Source organism: Cervus canadensis, chromosome 5 (genome assembly GCF_019320065.1).
Source record: "Cervus canadensis isolate Bull #8, Minnesota chromosome 5, ASM1932006v1, whole genome shotgun sequence".
Taxonomy (NCBI): domain Eukaryota; kingdom Metazoa; phylum Chordata; class Mammalia; order Artiodactyla; family Cervidae; genus Cervus; species Cervus canadensis.
In genome coordinates, this window is record NC_057390.1 from 10,086,066 (window position 1) to 10,112,241 (window position 26,176).

At 40.5% G+C, this 26,176-nt stretch overlaps 1 protein-coding gene across 1 annotated transcript in view; it reads right to left on the reverse strand.

Moving 5' to 3' along the window:
* The window catches only part of MTHFD2 (methylenetetrahydrofolate dehydrogenase (NADP+ dependent) 2, methenyltetrahydrofolate cyclohydrolase), a 31,584-nt gene that overhangs the window by 3,133 nt on the left and 2,275 nt on the right, over nucleotides 1–26,176 (reverse strand). Inside the window, exons 2-7 of the mRNA XM_043468138.1 lie at nucleotides 19,225–19,409; nucleotides 7,668–7,790; nucleotides 7,059–7,211; nucleotides 6,536–6,643; nucleotides 5,588–5,680; nucleotides 5,073–5,198 (exon numbers count right to left, since the gene is read on the reverse strand). Of these exons, the coding sequence (XP_043324073.1) occupies nucleotides 5,073–5,198; nucleotides 5,588–5,680; nucleotides 6,536–6,643; nucleotides 7,059–7,211; nucleotides 7,668–7,790; nucleotides 19,225–19,409 (788 nt within the window). The remainder of the gene's footprint in view (nucleotides 1–5,072; nucleotides 5,199–5,587; nucleotides 5,681–6,535; nucleotides 6,644–7,058; nucleotides 7,212–7,667; nucleotides 7,791–19,224; nucleotides 19,410–26,176) is intronic.

The following is a 26,176-nucleotide window of genomic DNA, read 5'->3' on the forward strand; positions in this document are numbered from 1 at the left end:
TGGAGATTTTTGATTTGACAGGTTTCGATTTCCTTGCTTGTGATGGGTCTGTTAAGATCTTCTATTTCTTCCTGGTTCAGTTTTTGAAAGTTATACTTTCTAAGAATTTGTCCATTTCATCCAAGTTGTCCATTTTATTGGCATAGAGCTGCTGGTAGTAGTCTCTTATGATCCTTTGTATTTCAGTGTTGTCTGTTGTGATCTCTCCATTTTCATTTCTAATTTTGTTAATTTGGTTTTTCTCTGTTTCTTAATGAGTCTTGCTAATGGTTTGTCAATTTTGTTTTTCAAAAAACCAGCTTTTAGCTTTGTTGATTTTTGCTATGGTCTCTTTAGTTTCTTTTGCATTTATTTCTGCCCTGATTTTTAAGATTTCTTTCCTTCTGCTAACTCTGGGGTTCTTCATTTCTTCCTTCTCTAATTGCTTTAGGTGTAGAGTTAGGTTATTTATTTGGCTTTTTTCTTGTTTCTTGATGTAAGCCTGTAATGCTATGAACCTTCCCCTTAGCACTGCTTTTACAGTGTCCCATAGGTTTTGGGTTGTTGTGTTTTCATTTTCATTCATTTCTATACATATTTTGATTTCTTTTTTGATTTCTTCTATGATTTGTTGGTTATTCAGAAGCGTGTTATTTAGCTTCCATATGTTTGAAGTTTTAACAATTTTTTTCCTGTAATTGAGATCTAATCTTACTGCACTGTGGTCAGAAAAGATGACTGGAATGATTTCAATTTTTTTGAATTTTCCAAGACCAGATTTATGGCCCAGGATGTGATCTATTCTGGAGAATGTTCCGTGTGCACTTGAGAAAAAGGTGAAGTTGATTGTTTTGGGGTGAAATGTCCTATAGATATCAATTAGGTCTAGCTGGTCCATTGTGTCATTTAAGGTTTGTGTTTCCTTGTTAATTTTCTGTTTAGTTGATCTATCCATAGTTGTGAGTGGGGTATTAAAGTCTTCCACTATTATTGTGTTACTATTAATTTCCTCTTTCATACTCGTTAGCGTTTGCCGTACATATTGCGGTGCTCCTATGTTGGGTGCATATATATTTATAATTGTTATATCTTCTTCTTTGATTGATCCTTTGATCATTATGTAGTGTTCTTCTTTGTCTCTTTTCACATCCTTTTATTTAAAGGTCTATTTTATTCTGATATGAGTATTCGGACTCCTGCTTTCTTTTGGTCTCTGTTTGCGTGAAATATTTTTTTCCAGCCCTTCACTTTCAGTCTGTATGTGTCCCTTGTTTTGAGGTGGGTTTTTTGTAGACAGCATATATAGGGGTCTTGTTTTTGTATCCATTCAGCCAATCTTTGTCTTTGGGTTGGGGCATTCAACCCATTTACGTTTAAGGTAATTATTGATAGGTATGGCCCCATTGCCATTTACTTTGTTGTTTTGGGTTCACGTTTATACAACCTTTCTGTATTTCCTGTCTAGAGAAGATCCTTTAGCATTTGTTGAAGAGCTGGTTTGGTGGTGGTGAATTCTCTCAGCTTTTGCTTATCTGTAAAGCTTTTGAATTCTCCTTCATATTCTGAATGAATATCCTTGCTGGATTACATAATTAGGTTGTAGGTAATTCTCTTCATTACTCCAGTACGTCCTGCCATTCCCTTCTGGCCTGGAGGGTTTCTATTGATAGATCAGCTGTTATCCTTATGGGAATCCCTTTGTGTGTTATTTGTTGTTTTTCCCTTGCTGCTTTTAATATTTGTTCTTTGTGTTTGATCTTTGTTAATTTGATTAATATGTGTCTTGGGGTGTTTCGCCTTGGGTTTATCCTGTTTGGGACTCTCTGGGTTTCTTGGATTTGGGTGGCTATTTCCTTCCCCATTTTAGGGAAGTTTTCAGCTATTATCTCCTCGAGTATTTTCTCATGGCCTTTCTTTTTGTCTTCTTCTTCTGGAACTCCTATGATTCGAATGTTGAGGCATTTCACAGTGTCCCAGAGGTCCCTGAGATTGTCCTCATTTCTTTTGATCCTTTTTTCTTTTTTCCTCTCTGCTTCATTTATTTCCACCATTTTATCTTCTACCTCACTTATCCTATCTTCTGCCTCCGTTATTCTACTCTTGGTTCCCTCCAAAGTGTTTTTGATCTCATTCATTGCATTATTCATTTTTAATTGACTCTTTTTTATTTCTTCTAGGTCTTTATTAAACAGTTCTTGAATCTTTTCAATCTTTGTTTCCAGGCTATTTATCTGTAACTCCATTTTGTTTTCAAGATTTTGGATCATTTTTATTATCATTATTCTAAATTCTTTTTCAGGTAGATTCCCTATCTCCTCCTCTTTTGTTTGACTTGGTGGGCATTTTTCATGTTCCTTTACCTGTTGGGTATTTCTTTGCCTTTTCATCTTGTTTAGATTGCTGTATCTGGAGTGGGCTTTCTGTATTCTGGAGGCCTGTGGTTCCTTTTTATTGTGGAGGATTAACCCAGTGGGTGGGGTTAGACGATTGGCTTGTCAAGATTTCCTGGTTAGGGGAGCTTGCGTCAGTGTTCTGGTGCGTGGAACTTGATTTCTTTTCTTTGGAGAGCAATGGAGTGCCCAGTAATGAGTTTTGAGATGGGTCTATGTGTTAGGTGTGTCCTTGGGCAGCCTGTATGTTGATGTTCAGGGCTATGTTCCTGTGTCGCTGGAGAATTTGCGTTTTATGTCTTGCTCTAAAACTTATTGGCTCTTGGGTGGTGGTTGGTTTCAGCGTAGGTATGGAGGCTTTTGGACGGTCACTTATTACTTAAAGTTCCATGTAGTCAGGAGTTTTCTGGTGTTCTCAGTTTTTGGGCTTAAGTTTCCTGCCTCTGGATTTCAGTTTTATTCTTCCTGTAGTCTCAGGACTTCTCCAACTATACAGCACTGATAATAAAACTTCTAGGTTAATGGCGAAAAGATTCTCCCCCGTTAGGGACACCCAGAGAGGTTCACAGAGTTACATGAAGAAGAGGAGAGGGAGGAGGGAGATAGAGATGAACAGGAGGAGAAAAAGGGGGACTCAAGAGGAGAGAGACAGATCTACGCAGCTGTCTGTTCCCAGAGTGTTCTCCGTATCTCAGACACCTACAAGGATTCACAGAATTGGATTGGGAAGAGAAGGGGAAAGGAGGAAATAGAGGTGTTCTGAGGTAGAAAACAGAGAGTCCAGATTGGGAGAGAATAATCTTCGGTTTAAAGATAGGGCTTCTCTTCTTTTTTTTTTGTAAGGTTATAGTGTATTGAAAATGAAAATTAAGGAGTAGTAGAGGAGTACTAGAGGACTTTAAAAGAAATAAGAGAAAAAGAAAAATAGAAAATAGAAGAGGAAAAAGGAAAGAAAAAAAAGAAAAAAAAAAGAAAGAAAAAGAATAAAAAATAACAAAAAAAAATAAAAAAAATTTTTTTTTTCCCCCTAATTAAAAAATCGTAAAAGTCTGTGGAAATGAAAGTTAAGGAGTAATGGGGGAGTAATAGGGGATTTTAAAGGAAAATAAAAGAGAAGAAAGAAAAAAGAAAAAAAAGAAAAAAATTTAAAAAATTAAAAAAATTTAAAAAAAAAAAAGAGAGAAAAAAGTAAAATTATATCTAGGAGTTTCTCTGGAGCTGTTGCGGTCAGTGTGGGTTCGGCTCAGTTTCAGATAGCTCCTCGTTCCAGCTTACGCTTCTCGATATCTACAGGCCCCTCCGGTGTAGTCAGCGTTTCCTAGAGGGATTTTAATCTGTTGCACCAGTCCCTTCTGAAGCGGTTCCCTTTGTTTATTTGGCTTCTGTTTGCCGGTCTCTTCAGAGCCTCATTTCCGCCCTGACACAGGCGGGCGGAGGTGGACTCTTATTCAGGTAGCTAGTTCCGTCGCTCTGCGGGGCAGGGAGGGGCTTGCGCTGTGGGGACGGGCTTGCGCCGCGGGGATGGGCTGGGGCTGCCGGGAGGGGCTGACGCTGCTTTCTCCGTCTGCGCTGCTCAGGCTCCCGGCTGTTCTATATGGAGCGCGCCCGCGCTGCGCGAGGTTCCAGCCCTCGGGTGTTAGACAAAAGCGCGGAAGGAAAAGCTGCGCCTGCTCTCTGTGCCTTCCCCGTCAGAGCGGTCCAGGCAGGGAGGGGCTTGGTGGGCGCACTCTACCCAGGTGTGGCGCGCCCCCTCCCTTCCGCGGACCCAGACTCAGTTTCCGCTGGCGCCAGTCGGGCGCGCGCGCCTTCCGCCCTCCGCGTCCCCAGCCCCAGTCCCCACCCGCGCTGGTCGGCTACCTGCGCCCTGTGTCTCGCCGCGACCTTCCCCTCCCCCCTGCCTCCTGCCTCCGGCGGGGCTGGGCCGGTCCGCAGCCTGCGAGCTCCTCTCTGGACCCTCTCGGTCTCTTTGTTCTGCGAACGGCCGGCAGTGTGTTCGGGCAGGTTAATTTACTCTCTCTCTTTTGGTCTCCCACAGTTCAAGTTGGCAACTCACAGAAGTTCCCTCCGATTGTCCTCAGGGCACTCGGGCCGGACCCTACCCCAAGCATTGCCGCCTAAGAGCTCCCGGGATGGATCTCCGTCCTTAGCTCTTTTGTCTCACTTTTTATCTTTTATATTTTGTCCTACCTCCTTTCGAAGACAATGGGCTGCTTTTCTGGGCGCCTGATGACCTCAGCTAGCGATCCAAAGTTGTTTTGCGAAGTTTGCTCTGTGTTCAGTTATTCTTTTGATGAATTTGTAGGAGAGAAAGTGGTCTCCCCGTCCTACTCCTCCGCCATCTTGGCTCCTCCCCCCTAGAAGTCTGTAATACTTTTTAGGAGACTCAATGGTTTAGAAAAATCACTTCATTAAATTTTCCAGACTTATTAAAAGTCTTATTTTCATTATAGAATAACCCTAAAGGGAAGAAAGAAATTCCCTGAAAACTTTATATTTGTTCTCCATAATTTGATGATACAAACACCTAAAATTCTAGAATGACTATAATTTTTTAAAAGATTTCTCTTAATTATCATGAAAAGCATAATAATAAAAGGTAATAACCAGGTAATATAAGTTTAAAAGTTAAAGAAAAAGTAAATAGTCTGCCCTAATTGTCCAGTAAAAGTAGTATTTATTGACTTTTATATTTTAAAAAGTTACCTTCAAAATCCACATCTCCAACCAACTTGGGTTTAGCAGTTACGGGATCTTGAATTCTATTTATTCCCACATCAATGACAGCTGCTCCTTCCTTGATCATATCTGCTGTGATCAGATTTGGAATACCTAGAAAAGGAGATAGGAATGATCAATTTATACTGAAAAGAATATTCCACCTCTAAGATTCTTATCAATTTCAAGATACCTGCAAGAATGAATTAGCTTGCTTTACAAAAACTGATAAAAAACTATTAACCAGGGAAACAGTTAAACTTCATATAGTAAACAAAAATATTTTGAGGCTGTAGAAATAACATTTATCCATCAAATATATAATGGAATGCCAGAAATCAGTATTCCAACCACAACGTTCATCTTTGTAAGCAGCTTTGACGTTATGGTCAAACGTAGGGGAATATGGAATAAAACGACAGGGCAGCAGACAAATTCGAAGATAAGAGGTCCATCTTCATCCTCTGAGCGAGGTACTTCCACCCCTTCCCCGGTGCTCTGACCTGCAGCGGAGATCACAATATCTGCAAGAGCTGTATGTTTCTTTAGCTCCTCCTTAGGAGTGTACCGATGAGATATTGTAACAGTGGCATCTCCTGTGAGTTAAAAAACAGACGTTTTGATTTCTGAATCAAAGCTAGGAATGGATTAGATCTCAACTAGGCAAACCATGCCAGAAATTTTCAAGACTCTGAAAAAATAATTGACAAATATTACACCACACTTTCTGGGCAGCCAATTGTCATTAAAAAAAAACAAAAAACTAATACTCAATTTCCTGTAACTTTTACCTGTTGGTCCTAGCTCTGCCCGCTGGAGTCATATATCATTAGATTTATTCCTTATCCTTTTTAACAGTCTTTCTAAACAAAATGTCACTCTAATTACTAACGGATTTTTCTTTAAAGTGTGCTGAAAGATATGCGGAAATATATAGTTCTGATATATTTTATCTCTGATATAATCATGTATGGTCATATTATGATAATAACATATCACTTTGAGAGTTTTTCTCAAATTAACAGAATTTGACATAATGATGACACATTACAGTCATATGAATTCAATCCTTTGCAATGGTCTAAGATCTTTTTTTTCCTATCAAACGGCACAGATCAAGATACTAACTTTGAATAAGGTATACTTCTTAGCTCCAACTATCAAAGCCACAACTGAAAATTCTAACTGTCTATAACCATGCTTGCACTCAAAACTCAAATTTCTGAGACATATCTATTTCTGAACTAGTTCCATATTAGTGAATATAAATTAACTCTCAAGTAACACTGAGTACATCTTCTTCTACAAAGATTACTCCCAAAGTACCTATTAACAAAATTATAACAAAGACAAGTAAAGCTTAACAAACACTTCTAAGCACCCACAGGACAGTCTCTCGAGTTTCTCTCACAAGGGAGAAGAGGACACCCTCCTGAGGGCAATATTCTTACCTCCGGGCCGTTCATGTGCCCCATCTGTGTGCAGTAACATTGCAATGGGCATTCCAACATTTTTTGACCTTCCGGCCACAACCACATTCTTCCCTAGGGTTGGAATGCCTGTGAAAAATAAATATATTTGCGTTTCACATAGTGCCAGATTATCTTAGAGCACCTAAGAAAAAGGAAGACTGACACTTTAGGATGTGACTCTAATTGTGATAATGAAGGAAATCACTAGCTTACTGACTCATCAGTCAACTAAACCATCACTTGCTACACATAGTGAAAGCTAAAAGGAAACATAAGCTGCAAAATGTTATATGAATGTGCACTATCATCACTATCAAAGCTTAAGTTTCCTTCAGAGTTTTCTGGATTAAGCAGCAAAAACAGTTGTAGGCAATTGCTAAGGGAGTTAGGCTCTGGGGAGTAGGACTAGATGATCTGAGGTGGGGGTTTCCACTGTTCGTTCTGTAGGAATTTTTACCATTTTGTAAGTATGTTTTGATAATACTGAGATGGATATACCTACCAGTTCGCTTAATTATTTCCCACACACCCCATGGAGTAGCTGGTAACATGGAACACTGGTCCAGACACATTCGTCCTACATTAATTACGTGAAAGCCATCGACATCTTTGTCTGGAGAAACAGCATTGCAGACCTTTCTCTCATCAATGTGCTCTGAAAAAGAAATCAGAGCAGTGGTCAAGTCACTGTTACATAGTTAGCACTGCTTGACTCCAGCTTACCTGGTTTGCAGTAAAAACCCATTCCCCTTCTGTAACTCACCCTTTAACTTATTCATCTGTGCATTGGGAACACACAGCAAGCAAAGCCAAATGCCAAGACCAAACCAGTGTCCTCTTGTCCTCCCCACACTGCTTCCCTCCACTGTATTAATATCTCAATAATATATTAATATTATTAATATTAATATATTAATTAATATCTCAATACCAAGTCAGGGAGTAATTGGTATTCTGAGTAGATCTGTCTCATATCTAAGAACATACTCACTCAATCTTGACCTACCTCCCCTTTCTTTAAGACAAATAAACATGAGGAGCCAACTGTATAAACTAAACAAGCCTCTCCACGCCTCAGAAATCATTTTAAATGGTGCTGTAAAAATCTCACCTGGAAGAGGCAGCTGAACAAGGAGGCCGTCTACATTATCATCATTATTTAGTTTATTGATTAAATTCAACAGTTCTTCCTCTGAAATTGAAGCTGGTTTCACAATGGTCTCACTGTTGATTCCTACAAGAAATTTTCAAGGTTAAAAAAATAGATTACGGAAGATGGTGGAGCAGGAGAACATAACATACAGTTCACGTCTCCTCACGGTGTGTTAGAAGTGCATCAGAGAAGTTCTTATAGAGCGAACGCTGGGCACTGGTAGAGGGCCTTGGACACCTAGGGGGATGGAAGGAGTCCCAGCGCAATGTTTTTTCAGAAAGAAAAAAGTTTTTTTCCAGCTTCCGGGGAAGCTGGGGGACAGGAAACAATCCCACACTCAGGGAAGCACGCTCACCGTGGGGGTCAGCTCCTTAGGGGGACCTCAGGATGGGAGGGGAATGCAGCAGCCAGCGTGTGTGGGGCAGGACGGAGCGGAGCCTGTGCATACAGTCCATGCTGCAGCCCTTCACACCCCAGTCTGTGTGTCTCACGGTGGGGAGGAGGGCTGGGTGCTGGTGAGTGGATTTGGGGAGTGGGTCCAGGGAGGGGACAGCAGTTGGCAGTAAGGGGATGGCCTGCGGTGTTGGTGAGGGGAGGGTCTTGGGCCACAGTGGGAGCAAGGCACCATTGTTGAGTAGCACATGAAGGGTGGGGCCACCACTGCAGAACCTACCCCTGCCCACCAACCCAGCTTCCTCGGGCAGTGATGGGAGCACACGCCTGCATAGCAGCCTCGGCGGGGTGACATGTGGCAGGCTCGCTCACCCCTCAAGCCACGGTCTCCCCAGTCTGCTCAGGCCCTGGCAAGTCTGCTGGGGTTTCAGGCCTGAGCCCCACCTCCTCTGGCTGCTGGGGTCCCAGTGGACCCAAGCACCACTCCTGCTCAAAGCCTCCGTGAGTCATGGGTCCAGGCAGGCAGAGGGCTGCCCCCCTCCAAGGCTTCTTCCAGCTGCTCCAGCCCCTGCGGACATGCCCACGGAAGCCTATGCTCCACTCAGCCTGTGCTGACACGTGCGCTCTGGGCCAGCCTCAAGAGCAGACCCTGGTGAAAGGGGCACACACAGAGCTTTTCTTTTAGTTTGTTTTTTTTATTTATTTTTTCTTTTCTGTTTAGCTTTCAGTTTCAGTTCAGTCACTCACTCATGTCTGACACTTTGCGACCCCATGGACTTCAGCACACCAGGCGTCCCTGTCCATCACCAACTCCCAGAGCCTGCTCAAACTCACGTCGATCGAGTCGGTGATGCCATCCAACCATCTCATCCCCTGTCGTCCCTTTCTCCTCCTGCCTCCAATCTTTCCCAGCATCAGGGTCTTTTCCAATGAGTCAACTCTTCCCATCAGGTGGCCAAAGTATTGGAGTTTCAGTTTCAGCATCAGTCCTTCCAATGAACACCCAGGACTGATCTCCTTTAGGATGGACTGGTTGGATCTCCTTTCAGTCCAAGGGACTCTCAAGAGTCTTCTCCAACACCACAGTTCAAAAGCATCAATTCTTCGGCACTCAGGTTTCTTTATACTCCAACTCTCACATCCAATACATGACTACAGGAGCAACCATATATTTGACTAGATGGACCTTTGTTGGCAAAGTAATGTCTCTGCTTTTTAATATGCCATCTAGGTTGGTCATAGCTTTTCTTTCAAGGAGTAAGTGTCTTTTAATTTCATGACTGCAGTCACTATCTGCAGTGATTTTGGGACCCAAAAAGATGATGTCTGTTACTGTTTCCATTGTTTCCCCATCTAGTTGCCATGAAATGATGGGACCAGAGGCCATGATCTTGGTCTAGGTTTGTTTTTATCATCAGTTTTGGTTTGAGGGCTCTCCTGTTTGTTTGGGTGTCTTCTGTTTTTTGCTTTCCTTGTTTTTTTCTTTTGTTGTTGTTTTTTTATTGGTTTGTTTTTTGGTTACTTGGATTTGTTTTTATTACTTGTTGAGGGTTATATTTGTCTGTTTTCTTTTTTGTATATTTGTCCCAGTTTTGTTATTATTTGCCTTGGGCTTTGTTTGTCTGATTTTTTCCTTTTTTGCCATGCCACATGGCTTGTGGGGTCATGGTTCCCAGGCTGTGGGTCAGAAGCTCCTGTGATGGGAGCTTCAAGTTCAGGCTTCTAGACCACCAGAGATCTCCAGAGAATACTAGTTGGCATGAGCTCTGCCAGAGGTCCCCACTCAGCACCAAGACCCAGCTCCACCCAACTGCCCACAAGCAACAACGCTGGATGCCTCAGGCCAAACAGTCAGCAAGAGGAATACAGCCCTACTCATCAACAGAAATGAGACAACAGAGAAATATGTTACAGATGAAGGAGCAAGGTAAACACCTATAAAACCAAATAAATGAAGAGGAAATAGAATCTACCTGAAAAAGAATTCAGAGAAATTGGTGTGACCCAAAATCTTGGAAATAAAATGGAGGCATGGACAGCCTGGATAGGAGGTGGGTTTGGGGAGAACAGACACATATATATGTATGGCAGAGTCCCTTCACCGTTCACCTGAAACTATCACAACACTGTTAATCAGCTATACCACAATACAAAATGTTTTGGGTGTTAAAAAATTAAATTAAATTAAATTTTTAAAAATGGAGGCCTGGATTGAGGCAATACAAGAATGCTTACAAAGGACCTAGAAGAACTAAAGAGAAAACAAACAGTGATGAATAACACAATAACTAAAATGAAAAATACAGCAGAAGGTATCAATAGCAGAATAACTGAAGCAGAAGAATGGAAAAGTGAGTTGGAAGAGGGAATGGTGGAAATAACTGCTGAGCAGAATAAAGAATGAAAAGAAATAGGGACAGTCTCAGAGACCTCTAGGACAACATTAAACACAACAACATTCAAATTATAAGGGTCCCAGAAGAAGAAGAGAAAGAGAAAGGGTCTGAAAAAACATTTGAAGAGATTATAGTAAAAAACTTCCCTAACATGGGAAAGGAAATAGCTACCCAAGTTCATGAAGCACAGAAAGCCCCATACAGGATAAAGCCAAGGAGGAATCATGTTGTGACACATATTAATCGACCTAATGAAAATTAAATTCAAAGAAAAAATATTAAAAGCAGCAAGGGGAAAACAACAAGTAACATACAATGGTATCCCCTAAAGATATCAGCTGATTTTACAGCAGAAATTCTGCAGACCAGAAGGGAGAGGCAGGATATATTTAAAGTGATGAAAAAGAAAAACCTACAACCAAGATTACTCTACCCAGCAAGAATATCATTCAGATTCAGTGAAGAAATCAAAAGCTTAACAGACAAGGAAAAGCTAAGTGAATGTAGCACCATCAATCCAGCTTCACCACAAACGCTAAACGACCTCTACGTGAGAAACTTAAGAGAAGAAAAAGACTTACAAAAACAAACCCAATGGGCTTCCCAGTCCAGTGGTTAAGAACCTGCCTTGCAATACAAGGGACACTGGTTTGATCCCTGGTCTGGGAAGATCCCACATGCCATGGGGCAACTCAGCCCATGCACCACAGCTACTGAAGCCCATGCACTCTAGGGCCCGTGTTTTGCAACGAGAGGAGCCATTGCAATGAGAAGCCCAGGCACCACAACAAGAGAGTAGCCCCCACTCACCACAACTAAAGAAAGCCTGAACATAAAAAAAAAAAAAAAACCGAAAGCAAGCCTGAACATAGCAACAATGACCCAGCGGAGCCAATACAAATAAATAAAACCCAAAACAATTAAGAAAATGGTCATAGAAACATGCATATTGATAATTACCTTAAATGTAAATGGATTAAATGTTCCAACCAAAAGATACAGACTGACTGAATGTATACAAAAATAAGACCCATTTATATGACAAAGAATACTCAAACTACCCCACAATTGCTCTTATTTCATATGCTAGCAAAGTAAAGCTCAAAATTCTCCAAGCCAGGCTTCAACAGTATATGAACCGTGAACTTCCAGATGTTCACACTGGATTTAGAAAAGGCAGAGGAACCAGAGATCAAATTGCCAATATCCTCTGGGGCATCGAAAAAGCAAGAGAGTTCCAGAAAAACATATACTTCTGTTTTATTGACTACGCAAAAGCCTTTGTGTGGGTCACAACAAACTGTGGAAAATTCTTAAAGAGATGGGAACACCAGACCACCTGACTTGCCTCCTGAAAAACCTGTATGCAGGCCAAGAAGCAACAGTTAGAACTGGACATGGAACAACAGACTGGTTCCAAATCAGGAAAGGAGTACGTCAAGGCTGTATTTTGTCACCCTGCTTATTTAACTTATATGCAGAGTACATCAGGAGAAACGGTGGGCTGGATGAAGCACAAGCTGGAATCAAGATTGCTGGGAGAAATATCAATAACCTCAGATATGCAGATGACACCACCCTCATGGCAGAAAGCGAAGATCTAAAGAGGGTGAAAGAGAAGAGTGAAAAAGGTGGCGTAAAACTCAACATTCAAAAAACTAAGATCATGGCACCTTGTCCCATCAATTCATGACAAATAGATGGGGAAACAGTGAGAGACTATATTTTTTTGGGCTCCAAAATCACTGCAGGTGGTGACTGCAGCCATGAAATTAAAAGACACTTGCTCCTTGGTGCCGGGAGCCAGCACACGAGGTCCCACCCATGACAAGGTCGTGAGGAGGAGACCTGACAAGCAAGGCAGATCAGGACTTCAGGGATTTCGAAAAGCTGCCCCGGCACTCACCTTAAAGATGATCTCTGTCTTTCTGATGCTTGCTATATTAGACTACTCCCTAATTTCTGTGACATGGGTAGAAGGCCTTACCCGATCTCTTTCCAAACAGAATCAACTTAGAACTTTAATTAATATGTCCGCCGGACGGTGGTATACTATAAGATTATCCAGGATGAAAGGAGTGTTTCAATTTAGACCCCTTTGCTGGCATTCTAGCCTGCTTGGCAAATGCGTACTAATGCACATGACTGCTTACAACACCTTAATCATAAACAGCATAAAGAACCTGATCACATAAAGGCCCTAATAGGCACAGAGCCCTTCGGGGGTGAGGAAGCCCTATTAGAGAACATAAAAATATTATTCTAAAAGTGGTTATAGTTAAAGATTTAGAAAAAGAAGAGTTTAGAATTGTTAATTTTAACCAGGAATGCTAAACAGGGGCTGCCTCACTGGAGCTGCCCCTTTGTGTGGTAAACCTTTTAGATAAATTTGACTGATAACTTCTGCAAAAGGACTGACCTTTGTGTTCATTAAAGAATAGATTAGGGAAAACAGCTTTGCATTCACCTAGGTCATAAAATGTCAATAGGCCCCAAGGCCAGAAGATAATGTACAAGACCCTCATAAACAAAGAAGCATGCAGAAAACACCCTGGTTTTGTGAAGAACAAGCTGATGTAATGTTAAACTATCTTCCCCTTAGAAATGTACTAATTTAGGGTATAAAAGCCACGGTAAAAAATAAAGCATTGCCAGACTCTGCCAGACCCTGCAAACACCCCCGTCTGGTCACTCTCTCTCTCTCTCTTTCTCTCTCTCTCCCTGGCAGACTTGGCCCTATCAAGGCTGGTCTCACGTCTCTCTCTTGCCGACGCCGTTCATCCTGAGGGTACCCCCTGGATCCTGCCGAGGCTGGGCCCCGGCACCTTGGGAAAAAAGTTATGACCAACCTAGACAGCATATTAAAAAGCAGAGACATTACTTTGCCAACAAAGGTCCATCTAGTCAAAGCTATGGTTTTTCCAGTAGTCATGTTTGGATGTGAGAGTTGGACTATAAAGAAAGCTGAGTGCCAAAGAATTGATGCTTTTGAACTGTGGTGTTGGAGAAGACTGTCGAGAGTCCCTTGGACTGCAAGGAGATCCAGCCAGTCCTTCCTAAAGGAAATCAGTCCTGAACATTCATTGGAAGGACTGATGTTGAAGCTGAAACTCCAATACCTTGGCCACCTGATGCGAAGAGCTGACTCATTGGAAAAGACCCTGATGCTGGTAAAGGTTGAAGGTGGGAGGAGAAGGGGACGACAGAGGATGAGATGGTTGGATGGCATCCAGAGTTTGAGTAAACTCTGGGAGCTGGTGATGGACAGGGAGGACTGGCGTGCTGCAGTCCATGGGGTTGCAAAGTCAGACATGACTGAGCGACTGAACTGAACTGAATATGCTATCTACAATAGACGCACTTCAGACCTAGGGACACATACAGATTGAAAGTGAGGGAGTGGAAAAAGATATCCCGTGCAAATGGAAATCAAAGGAAGGCTGGAGTTGCAATAATCATATAAGACAAAATAGACAAACAAGGACACTACATAATGATCAAGGGATCAATCCAAGAAGATATAACAATTATAAATATCTATGCCCCCAACACAGGAGCACTTCAATACATAAGGCAAATGCTAACAGCCATATAAGCGGAAATTGACAGTAACACAATAATCATGGGGGACTTTAACATCTTACTTACACCAATGGGCAGATCACCCAGACAGAAACTAATAAGGAAACACAACTTTAAATGAAACATTAGACCAGATAGACATGATATTTACAGGACATTCCACCCAAAAGCTGCAGAATACAGTTTCTTCTCAAGTGCACGCAGAACATTCTCCAGGATAGATCACATCTTGGGCCACTAATCAAACCTCAGTAAATTTAAGAAAATTTAAATGGTATCAAGAATCTTTTCTGAACACAATGCTACGAGATTAGAAATCAATTACAGAAAAAAAAAACTGTAAAAAATTCAAACACATGGAAGATAAACAATATGCTACAAAATAACCAAGAGATGACTGAAGAAATCAAATAAAAGAATCTCAAACAACCTAACTTACATCTAAAGCCACTAGAGAAAGAAGAACAAACAAAACCCAAAGTTAGCAGAAGGAAATAAATCATAAAAATCATAGAAGCAATAAACACAATAGAAATGAAGAAAACAATAGCAAATATTAGTGAAACTGAAAGCTGGCTCTTTGAGAAGATAAACAAAATTGATAAACCTTCAGCCAGACTCAAAGGAAAAAAAAAGGTTGGACTCAAATCAATAAAATTAGAAATGAAAAAGGAGAAATTACAACTGACACCACATAAATAGAAACGATCATAAGAGACTACTACAAACAGTATACGCCAATTAAATGGACAACTCAAAAGAAATGGACAAATTCTTAGAAAGGTCTTCCAAGACCAAACCAGGAAGAAATAGAAAAAAAAAATAGACCAAGCACAAGTAATGAAATTGAAAATGTGATTTAAAATCTTCCAGTAAACAAAAGTCCAGGACCAGATGGCTTCACAGGTGAATTCTATCAAACATTTAGAGAAGAACTAACACCCATCTTTTTCAAACTTTTCCAAAATACTGCAGAAGAATAAAAACTGCCAAAATTATTCTACAAAGCCACCATCACCCTGTTACCAAAACCAGACAAAGGTATCACACAAAAAAGAAAATTACAGACCAATACCACTGATGAACATAGGTTAAAAAAAAATCCTCAACAAAATGCCAGTCAACAATCCAATAACACATTAAAAGGATCATACACCATGAAAGTGGATTTTATCCCAGGGAGACAAGGATTCTTCAATATATGCAAATCAATCAATGTGATATGTCATATTAACAAATTGAAAGCTAAAAACTATAATCATCTCAACAGAGGCAGACAGGACTTTTGAAAGAACTTAACACCCATTTATGATAAAAAAACTCTCCAGAAAGTGGGCATGGAAGGAATTTACCTCAACATAATAAAGGTCGTATACAACAAACCCACAGCCAACATCTTTCTCATGGTGAAAAACTGAAAGCATTTCCTCTAAGATCAGAACAAGACTTGGATGTCCACTCTCACTGCTATTATTCAACATAATTTTGGAAGATGCAGCCATGGCTATCAGAAAGGAAAAAAAAAGAAATAAAAGGAACACAACTGAAAAAGAAGTATAACATCACTGTTTGCAGATAACATGAATCTATATACATAGAAAATCATAAATAGGTCACCAGAAGACTACTGGTGGTAATCAATGAATTTGGTCAAGTTGCAGGATACAAAACTAACGCACTGAAATCTCTTGCTTTCCTATACACTAACAAGAGTTCAGAAAGAGAAATTAAGAAAACAATCCGATTTACCACTGCAACAAAAAGAATAAAACACCCAGGAATAAAGCTACCTAAGGAGGCAAAGACTTGTACTCAGAAAACTATACGATTCTGATGAAAGAAACCAAAGACCACACAAACAGAGAGATATACTATATTCCTGGGATGGAAGAATCAATATTGTAAAAATAACTATACTATCCAAAGCAATCTACAGATTCAATGAAATTTCTTTTAAATTACCAATGGCATTTTTCGCAGGATTAGAACAAATTTTACAATTTGTATGGAAACAAAGACCCTGAAGAGCCAAAGCTATCTTTAGAAAAACAGAGGGGGAGGAATCAGGCTCTTGACTTCAGAATATACTACAAAGCTACCATAATCAAGATAGCATGTATGGTATTGGCACAACAACAGAAACATAGATCAATGGAAGAGGATAGAAAGTCCAGAGATAAACCCATGCACCTATGGTCACCTAATGAGAAAGGAGCAAACAATATACAATGGAGAAAAGACGGTCTCTTCAGTAAGTGGTGCTGGGAAAACTGGACAGCTACATGTAAAAGAATGAAATTAGAACACTCCCTAACACCATACACAAAATAAACTCGAAATGGTTAAAGACCTAAATGTAAGGCCAGACACTATGAAACTCTTAGAAGAAAACATAGGCAGAACACTTTGACATAAATCAAAGCAAGATCTTTTTTGACCCACCTCCTAGAGTAAAGAAAATAAAAAGCAAAAATAAACAAATGGGCCCTAATTAAACGCAAACACTTTGTACAGCAAAGGAAACCATAAACAAAGTGAAAAGACAACCTTCACAATGGGAGAAAAGATTTGCAAATGAAGCAACTGACAAGGAGTTAATCTCCAAATATACAAAGAGCTCATGCAGCTCAACATCAAGAAAACAAACAACCCAATCACAGAACAGGCTGAAGACCTAAACAGACACTTCTCCAAAGAAGAAATACAGATAGCCAAGAGGCACATGCAAAGATGCTCAACATCACTAGTTATTAGAGAAATGCAGATCAATGAGGTACACTGATCTGTACAATGAGGTACAGATCAAACTACAATGAGGTATCACCTCACACTGGTCAGAATGGCCATCATCAAAAGATCTACAAACAATAAATGCTAGAGAAGGTGTGAAGAAAACAGAACCCTCTTACACTTTTAGTGGGAATGTGGATTGGTGCAGCCACTATGGAGAATACTACGGTGGTTCCTTAAAAAACTAAAACTAGAACTATCATATGATCCAGCAATTCCATACCTGGGCATAATTCCAAAAGATGCACTATTTACAATGTGACCAAATGCAGCACTATTCACAATAGGTGGGCTTCCCAGGTGGCGCTAGTGGTAAAGAACTTGCCTGTCAACGCAAGAGATGTAAGAGACGTGGATTCGATCCCTGAGTCGGGAAGTATTCTTGTCTAGAGAATCCCATGGACAGGAGCCTGGGGGGCTAGAGTCCACAGGGTCACAATGAGTCAGACACAACTGAAGGAACTTAGCATATTTTACAACAGGCAGGAAATGGAAGCAACCTAAATGCCATCAACAGAGAAACGGAAAAAGCAGATGTGACACAAATATACAACAGAATATTACTCAGCCACAAGGAGAAACAAAACTGTGCCATTTGCAGAGCTATGGATGGACCTAGAGACTAGCATAGGAAGTCAGGAAGGATGAGAAAAATAAATATTATATATCAATGCATATAAGTGGAATATAGAAAAATGGTATAGATGAACCTATTTGCAAAGCAGAAATACAGACACAGACATAGAGAACAAACCTATGGATACCAAGCAGAGGAAAGGGGATGTGGAATGAATTGGGAGGCTAGGATTTACATATATACAATCAGTTCAATTCAGTTGCTCAGTTGGGTGTTTGACTCTTTGTGACCCCATGGACTGCAGCACACCAGGCCTCCCTGTCCATCACCAACTCCTGGAGCTTGCTCAAACTCATGTTCATCAAGTCAGTGATGCCATCCAGCCATCTCATCCTCTGTCGTCCCCTTTTCCTCCTGCCTTCAATCTTTCCCAGCATCTTTTCCAATGAGAACAGTTTTTCACATCAGGTGGCCAAAGCATTGGAGCTTAAGCTTCAGCATCAGTCCTTCCAATGAATATTCAGGACTTTAGGATTTCCTTTAGGATTGACTGGTTTGATCTTCTTATAGTCCAAGGGACTTTCAAGAGCCTTCTCCAACACTACAGTTCAAAAGCATCAATTCTTCATTAACCTCATCTTATAGACAAGGCTCAGAGAAATGGAAACATAAGCCGGCTAGTGAAAAAGCCAGTCTTTGCAGTTCCAAAGTCCATTTTCTTTCCACTATACCATGCTACCTCCCATTCCAAAGTTTTAGAAAGCCACAACTTACTAGTTTCTAGAGGTTCTAAAGGGTTTTCTTCTATAATTGTGTTTATAATTGCTTTTGGCCGTGCTGGGTCTTTGTTACTGCATGGTCGGTGGGGTCTGCTCTCCAGCTGCAGTGTGCAGGCTCACTGCAACAAGGCTTCTCTTGTGGAGAAGCTCAATAGTCGTGGTGCCCGGGCTTAGCAGACCCACGGCACATGGGATCTTCCCAGATCAGGGACTGAACTTGTGTCTCCTGCATTAGCAGGTAGATTCTTTACCACTGAGCTACTCGGGAACCCTAGAGGTTTTTCAATGAAGAGGGCAGGAGGCCTCAATCCTCAGTGATAAAGAGCAGAGAACGCCATGGGCTCATGGTGCAGTGGTTTCACAGCCCTTCAGAAGGGCAGGCGCACAGTGCTCAGACCACTGGCCCACAGATAGGCAGGCAGGGGCACAACTGAGCCTATTCACCTCTGCTCTGTGGCCACACAGTCTTCAGTACAGTGAGGCCTCCTATCACTCAGACCTGCTCCTTCTGCATCCAAACCTTCAACCACGTCTAAACTGTATGATTTAATTGGCTTTGGAACCCACTGGTGGAGAAACCACAGCCTATTTCAAGGAAGCCAGAGTCATTTCCTTCAAATCCAAGACTATTCTAGACCACATCACTGAGGTCTCCTCAACCAAATGCTCAAATACTTTAGTCACAGACTCATTGCTCAGTTGAGGAAAGCAGATGTAAATGGTGTTTAAGGTCACTTATCAAAGTTAGACTATAACAGAATTTAGATTACTTTCCAGAAGACACTGAGAAACCAACCGTATTCCTCCAGTCTTAGTCTATAAACCTCCCCAACATACAGCCTGATTTCTTTCTGACAAATATTTGGATTCAGTTGAATCACATTAGCCTCCTCTGTTTGGGTTTTCTAAGCTGAATAAAGAATCATAAGTTACAATAGAGTTTGCCTCAAGATTAAATCTCAATTTAACAGTAGCTGGGCTCTGAGAGTGACACATACCCACGCTGGCAGCTGCTCTGGTTTTGTTGAGGACATAGGACTGACTTGCAGGATTCTCTCCAACCAGAACCACGCTCAGGTGGGGCCGTTTGTTGCCAGACGCCACCCACTCTTCCACCTCCTGCCGCACTTCCTGCTTGATCTGCTCAGCAAGTTTCCTTCCAGAAATGATAACAGCTTCATTTCTGCAGAAGGCAATAAAATCACCAAAAAAAATAGCTTGAATTTTTGTAAAGAATAAATAAAGACTACAAAAGTGTCATTAAATACCAAAAACTTTGGGTAGAACGGGAGGAGGAATTGGAAGATGGTCAAAAGGCACAGTGGGCCCTTCTATTTATTGGCTCCCCATTCAAGGATTCACCAACCATGGGTTGAAAATACTTGGAAGGAAATTCCAAAAAGCAAAACAAGAATTTGCTAGCAACTATTTACATAGCATTTACATTGTATTTACAACTATCTACACAGCATGTACATGGTATTAGGTATTATAAATAAATAATCTAGAGATGATTTAAAGTATATGGGAAGATAGGCTGTATACAAATACCATGCCATTTTATATAAGGGACTTACAGCATCTGGTAATTTTGGTATCCTTGGGGTTTCTGAAACATTCCTACTCATATACTGAAGGATGACTGTACAAACTTCTAGTTATGAGGTTAATAAGCACTAGGGACATAATGTACTATATACAATGAAGACTTTAGTTAACATTGCTATATAATATATAGAAAACTTGCTAAAATAAGAGATCCTAAGAGCTCTCATCACAAGGAGAATTTTTATCTTTTTTATTTTTGTAACAATATCTATATGAGGGTTTCTCTGGTGACCAGTGGAGAAGAATCCGCCTTGCAATGCAGGGGACACAGGTTTGATCCCTGGTCCAGAAGATCCCACATGCCACAGGGAAACTGAGCCCACGGGCCACAAGACAAAAGCCACCGCAGTGATAAGCTGGAGCACCACAACGAGAGAGCAGCCTGGCTCGCCAAAACTAGAGACAGAATGCGTGCAGGAACATAGACCCAGCACTGCCAAAGATTAAACAAATATTTTTAAAAACATATGTACATATGAAATGATGAACTTTAACTAAACCTATTGTGGTAACCATTTCACAATGTATATAAATCACACCATCATGCAGTATACCTTAAACTTACACAGAGATGTATGTCAATCGTTGTTGTTAAGCTGCTAAGTCATGTCCGACTTTTCTGAGACCCCATGGGCTGCAGCCCACCAGGCTCCTCTGTTCATGGGATTTCCTAGGCAGAATACTGGAGTGGGTTGCCATTTCCTTCTCCAGGGGATCTTCCTGACTCAGGGATCAAACATGTGTCTTCTGTATTGCAGGTGGATTCTTCATCACTGAGTTACTAAGGATGTGACGTATGTCAATTACTTCTGAGTAAAACTGGAAAAAAAAAACTTTTCCAAACTAAAAGTTTAGATAAGACTACATAGTTCCTAATCAAGGGACAACTGAAATCTGAAGGAGAGGTTCAAGAGGTAAATCTGTGTCCAGCTACATATTTAAGAAAATAAATTTGATTGAAATAATTACTACCATTAATCTAAACTCGGAGAATTTAAGTAACTGATAACTACTACTTGACATAAGCTAAGTGTTTAGCTCTTCTGAATCCAGAGTCTAGGTTCTTAATGCTATATCATCCTGCCTCCTGATGTCTGACAACTGTGGGTTAAAAAAAAAAAAATGTTAATTTGCAATGTTTTATTTGATCTCTCACCACTGTGATGTTAGTTTTGTTCTCTATGCTTATATGCCATTTGTAGTTTATATTTTGCCCATGTTAGCATCTAGTCATATGGTTCGAATCATTTCCCAGTTAGTGAATTGGCTTTTAATTTATACATACTTTTAAATATTTAAATGATGTTGTGCAGTTAAACCAATAAACAATATACTGGACAATACCTACTGCAAAATTTCAGGCTAAAATTGAAGGAAATCGGGAAAACCACTAGGTCATCCAGGTATGACCTAAATCAAACCCTTTATGATTATACAATGGAGGTGACAAATAGATTCAAGTGATTAGATCTGGTAGACAGAATGCCTAAAGAACTATGGATGGAGGTTTAACATTGTACAGGAGGCAATGATCAAAACCATCCCAAAGAAAAAGAAACGCAAGAAGGCAAAGTGGTTGTCTGAGGAGGCTTTACAAATAGCTGAGGAAAGAAGAGAAGCAAAAAGCAAGGGAGAAAGGGAAAGATATACCCAACTGAATACAGAGTTCCAGAGAATAGCAAAGAGAGATAAGAAAGTCTTAAGTGAACAATGCAAAGAAATAGAGGAAATTAATAGAATGGGAAAGACTAGAAAGCTATTCAAGAAAACTGGAGATATTAAGTGAACATTTCATGCAGGATGGAAAATACAAAGGTCAGAAAGAGTAACGGACTCAACAAAAGCAGAAGAGATGAAGAGGTGGCAAGTACACACAGAAGAACTAAACAGAAAAAGGGCTTAATGACCTGGATAAAGTGCTACGCTCAATATGTCAGCAAACTTGGAAAACTCAGGAGTGGCCACAGGACTGGAAAAAATAGTTTTCATTCCAATCTCAAAAAAGGGCAATGCCAAAGAATGTTCAAACTACCATACAATTGCACTCATTTCACATGCTAGCAATGTAACGCTCAAAACCCTTCAAGCTAGGCTTCAGCAGTATGCTAACTGAGAACTTCCAGAGGTACAAGCTGGGTTTAGAAAAGGCAGAAGGACCAGAGACCAAATTGCCAACATTTGTTGGATCACAGAGAAAGCAAGGGAATTCCAGATAAACATCTATTTCGGCTTCATTGACTACATACACTAAAGCCTTTGACTGTGTGGATCACTACAAACTGTGGAAAATTCTTAAAGAGATGGGAACACCAGACCACCTGACTTGCCTCCTGAGAAATCTGTACGCAGGTCAAGAAGCAACAGTTAGAACTGGACACGGAACAACAGACTGGTTCCAAATCGGGAAAGGAGCATGTCAAGGCTGTATTTTGTCACCCTGCTTATTTAACTTATATGCAGAGTACATCATGAGAAACGCTGGGCTGGATGATGCACAAGCTGGAATCAAGATTGTTGGGAGAAATATCAATAACCTCAGATACATATACGACACCACCCTCATGGCAGAAAGTGAAGAAGAACTAAAGAGCCCCTTGATGAGGGTGAAAGAGAAGAGTGAAAAAGGTGGCTTAAAACTCAACATTCAAAAAACTAAGATGATGGCATCCAGCCCCATCACTTCATGACGAATAGTAGGTGGGAAAGTGGAAACAGTGACAGATTTTATTTTCTTGGGCTCCAAAATCACTGCAGATGATGACTGCAGCCATGAAATTAAAAGACACTTGCTCCTTGGAAGAAAGGCTGTGACCAACCTAGAGAGCATATTAAAAAGCAGAGACATTACTTTCCCGACAAAGGTCCATAGTCAAAGCTATGGTTTTTCCAGTAGTCATTTACAGATGTAAAAGTTGGACCATAAAGAAGGCTGAGCGCCTAAGAACTGATGCCTTTGAATTGTGGTGTTGGAGAAGACTCTTGAGAGTCTCTTGGACTGCAAGGAGATAAAACCAGTCAGTCCTAAGGGAAATCAACCCTGAATATTCATTGAAAGGACTGCTGCTTGAAGCTAAAGCTCCAATACTTTGGCCACTTGATGGGAACAGCTGACTCATTGGAAAAGACCCTGATGCTGGGAAAGATTGAAGGCATAAGAAGAAGCGTGCAACAGAGGATGAGATAGTTAGATGGCATCACCGACTCAATGGACATGAGTTTGAGCAAACTCCGGGAGATGGTGAAGGACAGGGAAGCCTGGTATGCTGCCGTCCATGGGGTTGCAAAGATTAGACACAACAACAACTGCTCTCCATAGTTCTTCCTCGAAAAGATTTTTTCAGGATAAGGATTGTGGACTTCCCTGGTGGTACAGTGGATAAGAATCTACCTTCCAAAAAAAAAGAATCTACCTTCCAATGCAGGGGATACAGGTTCAATCCCTGATCCAAGAAAATCCCACATACCTCAGCGCAGCTAATCCTATGTGGCACAGTTAGGAAGGCATCACGCTATGGCCTGTGAGCTGCCCCTACGGAAGCCCGCACACTTAGAGCCCATGTTCTGCGGCAAGAGAAGCCACGAAATGAGAAGCCTGTGCACCGTAACGAAGAGTAGCTCCCGCTTGCAGCAGCTAGAGAAAGCCATCGCACAGCAAGGAAGACCCAGCACAACCAAAAATTAATTAATTTTTTTAAAAAAGAATAGGGATTGGAAGGGGGACTAGGGCAAATCCATCTCATAGATGGCAGTGTGCTCTACCACAAGACCTCAATACCCCATCCACAGCTGACACACCAGGAGTGAGTATCTGATGTCCAGAACAACAATTTCTAGGCTGGCCTGCAGTCTAGTTAGTGCAAAAGTTTATGCATCAGAAGTAGTGGTAGGGAACTAGATCAGTAAGAGCCTCTCTCTGATCTACATTCACACACTAGAATCACAGGGATGAGAAACTGCTTGTTGGGGGACAGACAATGAGACAACTCAGATCTAGAAGAACCTGTAGTGCCTCAAAATATGTTCAAATCTCTGAAAGCCTATCTCTCCCTAATAACACCTGATTATGCAGCTCTTCCTGGGTTCCAATGTGGAAGATTCCTGGCTTTCTTATTTCTACATATATCCACACAGTAAAGTTCACATTACTCCAAGTAGGACAAGAAGGTATACCTTAAGAAAAAGGACTCCCATTGAAAACAAGACTTTCCCTTCAGATTTTTGTCCCCAGTGCCATAAGGAATGCTACAACTCAACACTGATTAAGAATATGATTCTTTGAAACACTGGAACAATCTATTTCCCCTTATAGCGCATATTTTTTTTTAACAGCACATATTTAATACTCAGGGATGACATCAGGGTACTGGATATTTTTTATGGTCAGATATAATTAATTCGCCAAGCCACTGTTAATTAAAAATGTTAAAGCTCTAAAAGTCTTCAATGCCTGCTTTTAAGTTGCATCGTGATTAAATACCTACTTTAAACCAAGTCTCAGTGTCTTAGATGTAATGCAGTAATTTTATAACTAAACCTTATATTAATCTGTATTTCCATCTTTTGAGATATTAAGATGATATCAATGGACTTCCCTGGTGGTCCTGTGGCTAAAAGGACCCCACACTCCCAATGCAGGGGCCCCAGGTTCAATCCCTAGTCAGGGAACTAGATCCCACATGCCACAACTAAGAGTTTGCATGCCACACTAAGATCCCACATGTAGCAACTAAGACCTGGAAAATAAATAAATAAATAAAATAAATAAACATTTTTTAAAGATACCACAATTTTATAGCAAACCAAATGCTTTTACCAAGATTTTATGTGATAATACTAGTATAGTATAAAACATATAACAGCATTTCATATATATTCATGGTATATTAAGGAAATTAAGGAAAACACATTAATATTTATAAATCCATTTCAGATTTAGGGTTAAAGGGAACTTCTTCAAAAGGGCTTTGCTGATAAAGTACCCCTGGCAACATTCTTGATCTATGATAATACCAAAAACACCTGTCCTGGGACAGAAATAGGGTGAAAGATTAGTTTACAAGGGCTTAGAACAGTAATTTATGTTAAATGAAATAAGATATAATGTGCTAAGCATATATATTAACTAAAAATTAATTTCTAACTCTCTTCTGCTGGTTAGATTTACAGAGACACATCTTTAACAATACAATAGCTATATTTATTTATTTATATGCTAATAAGGATCTATAAAAATATTGAGTGAAGTTAGATTTCACTTCATTAAAAAGTTCCTTTTGAAAGCAGTAAACTTAAGAGAAAATGGTAGCAGCACATTTGGACTAAGCATGATATAATAAAGCTAAGGACACAGGGTTCTGGGAGAAACCACTGTTCCAAGTTTCAGAGGCAAGTTCTGGATGTTATGCCAATTTGCTTTAAAAAAAAAAAAAAAAAGTCAAACAGTAACAAGAACCAAAACAAAGCTTCAATGCAATAAATAAGTATTGTTCATAATACAATTGTTTTAGCCCCCCTCCTCGGACCACAACTCTGCCAAATGTGAAACACAGTCCTATGAGGGCGTCATTACCTAATTTCCCAACTTTTTTACTTTTTTTGCCGAAGGGCAGATAAAGTTACTGCTACTGCGGAATAAATGGAAATGGAGACTGAATTAGCCCCACAGGGAATCCAAAATGTATTAACCATATTAGCTAACACTTATTTAGAAGTGCTTTCACAGATGTGTTTAGAAAAATTTCCCTTAAAATTATGAATCAACAGACTAGAAAAGACTGTCCAAAAAAAAAAAAGACTGTCCAAATAAAATTAAAAACCAAAATCCATCAGTAGCATCTTCACTTTCCTAATTCAATAGATTACAGTACTAGATTTTCCATGAAAAATTAGTATCAGATATAATTTACAATTCACAATCATGACTTATTTTGGAAAGAGTTCTATTATCTACTAATTAGTCAGTAATGAGTGAACAAAGATGCAAAGGGAGATGGAACTCTACATTTATTAAACACTAGACATTTCAGTTCGGAGAAGGCAATGGCACCCCACTCCAGTACTCTTGCCTGGAAAATCCCATGGATGGAGGAGCCTGGTAGGCTGCGGTCCATGGGGTCGCTAAGAGTCAGACACTACTGAGCGACTTCACTTTCACTTTTCACTTTCACACATTGGAGAAGGAAATGGCAACCCACTCCAGTGTTCTTGCCTGGAGAATCCCAGGGACAGGGGAGCCTGGTGGGCTGCTGTCTATGGGATCACACAGAGTCGGACACGACTGAAGTGATTTAGCAGCAGCAGCAGACATTTCAGTTAGAGTTTTACATACATTACTCTCAGTTA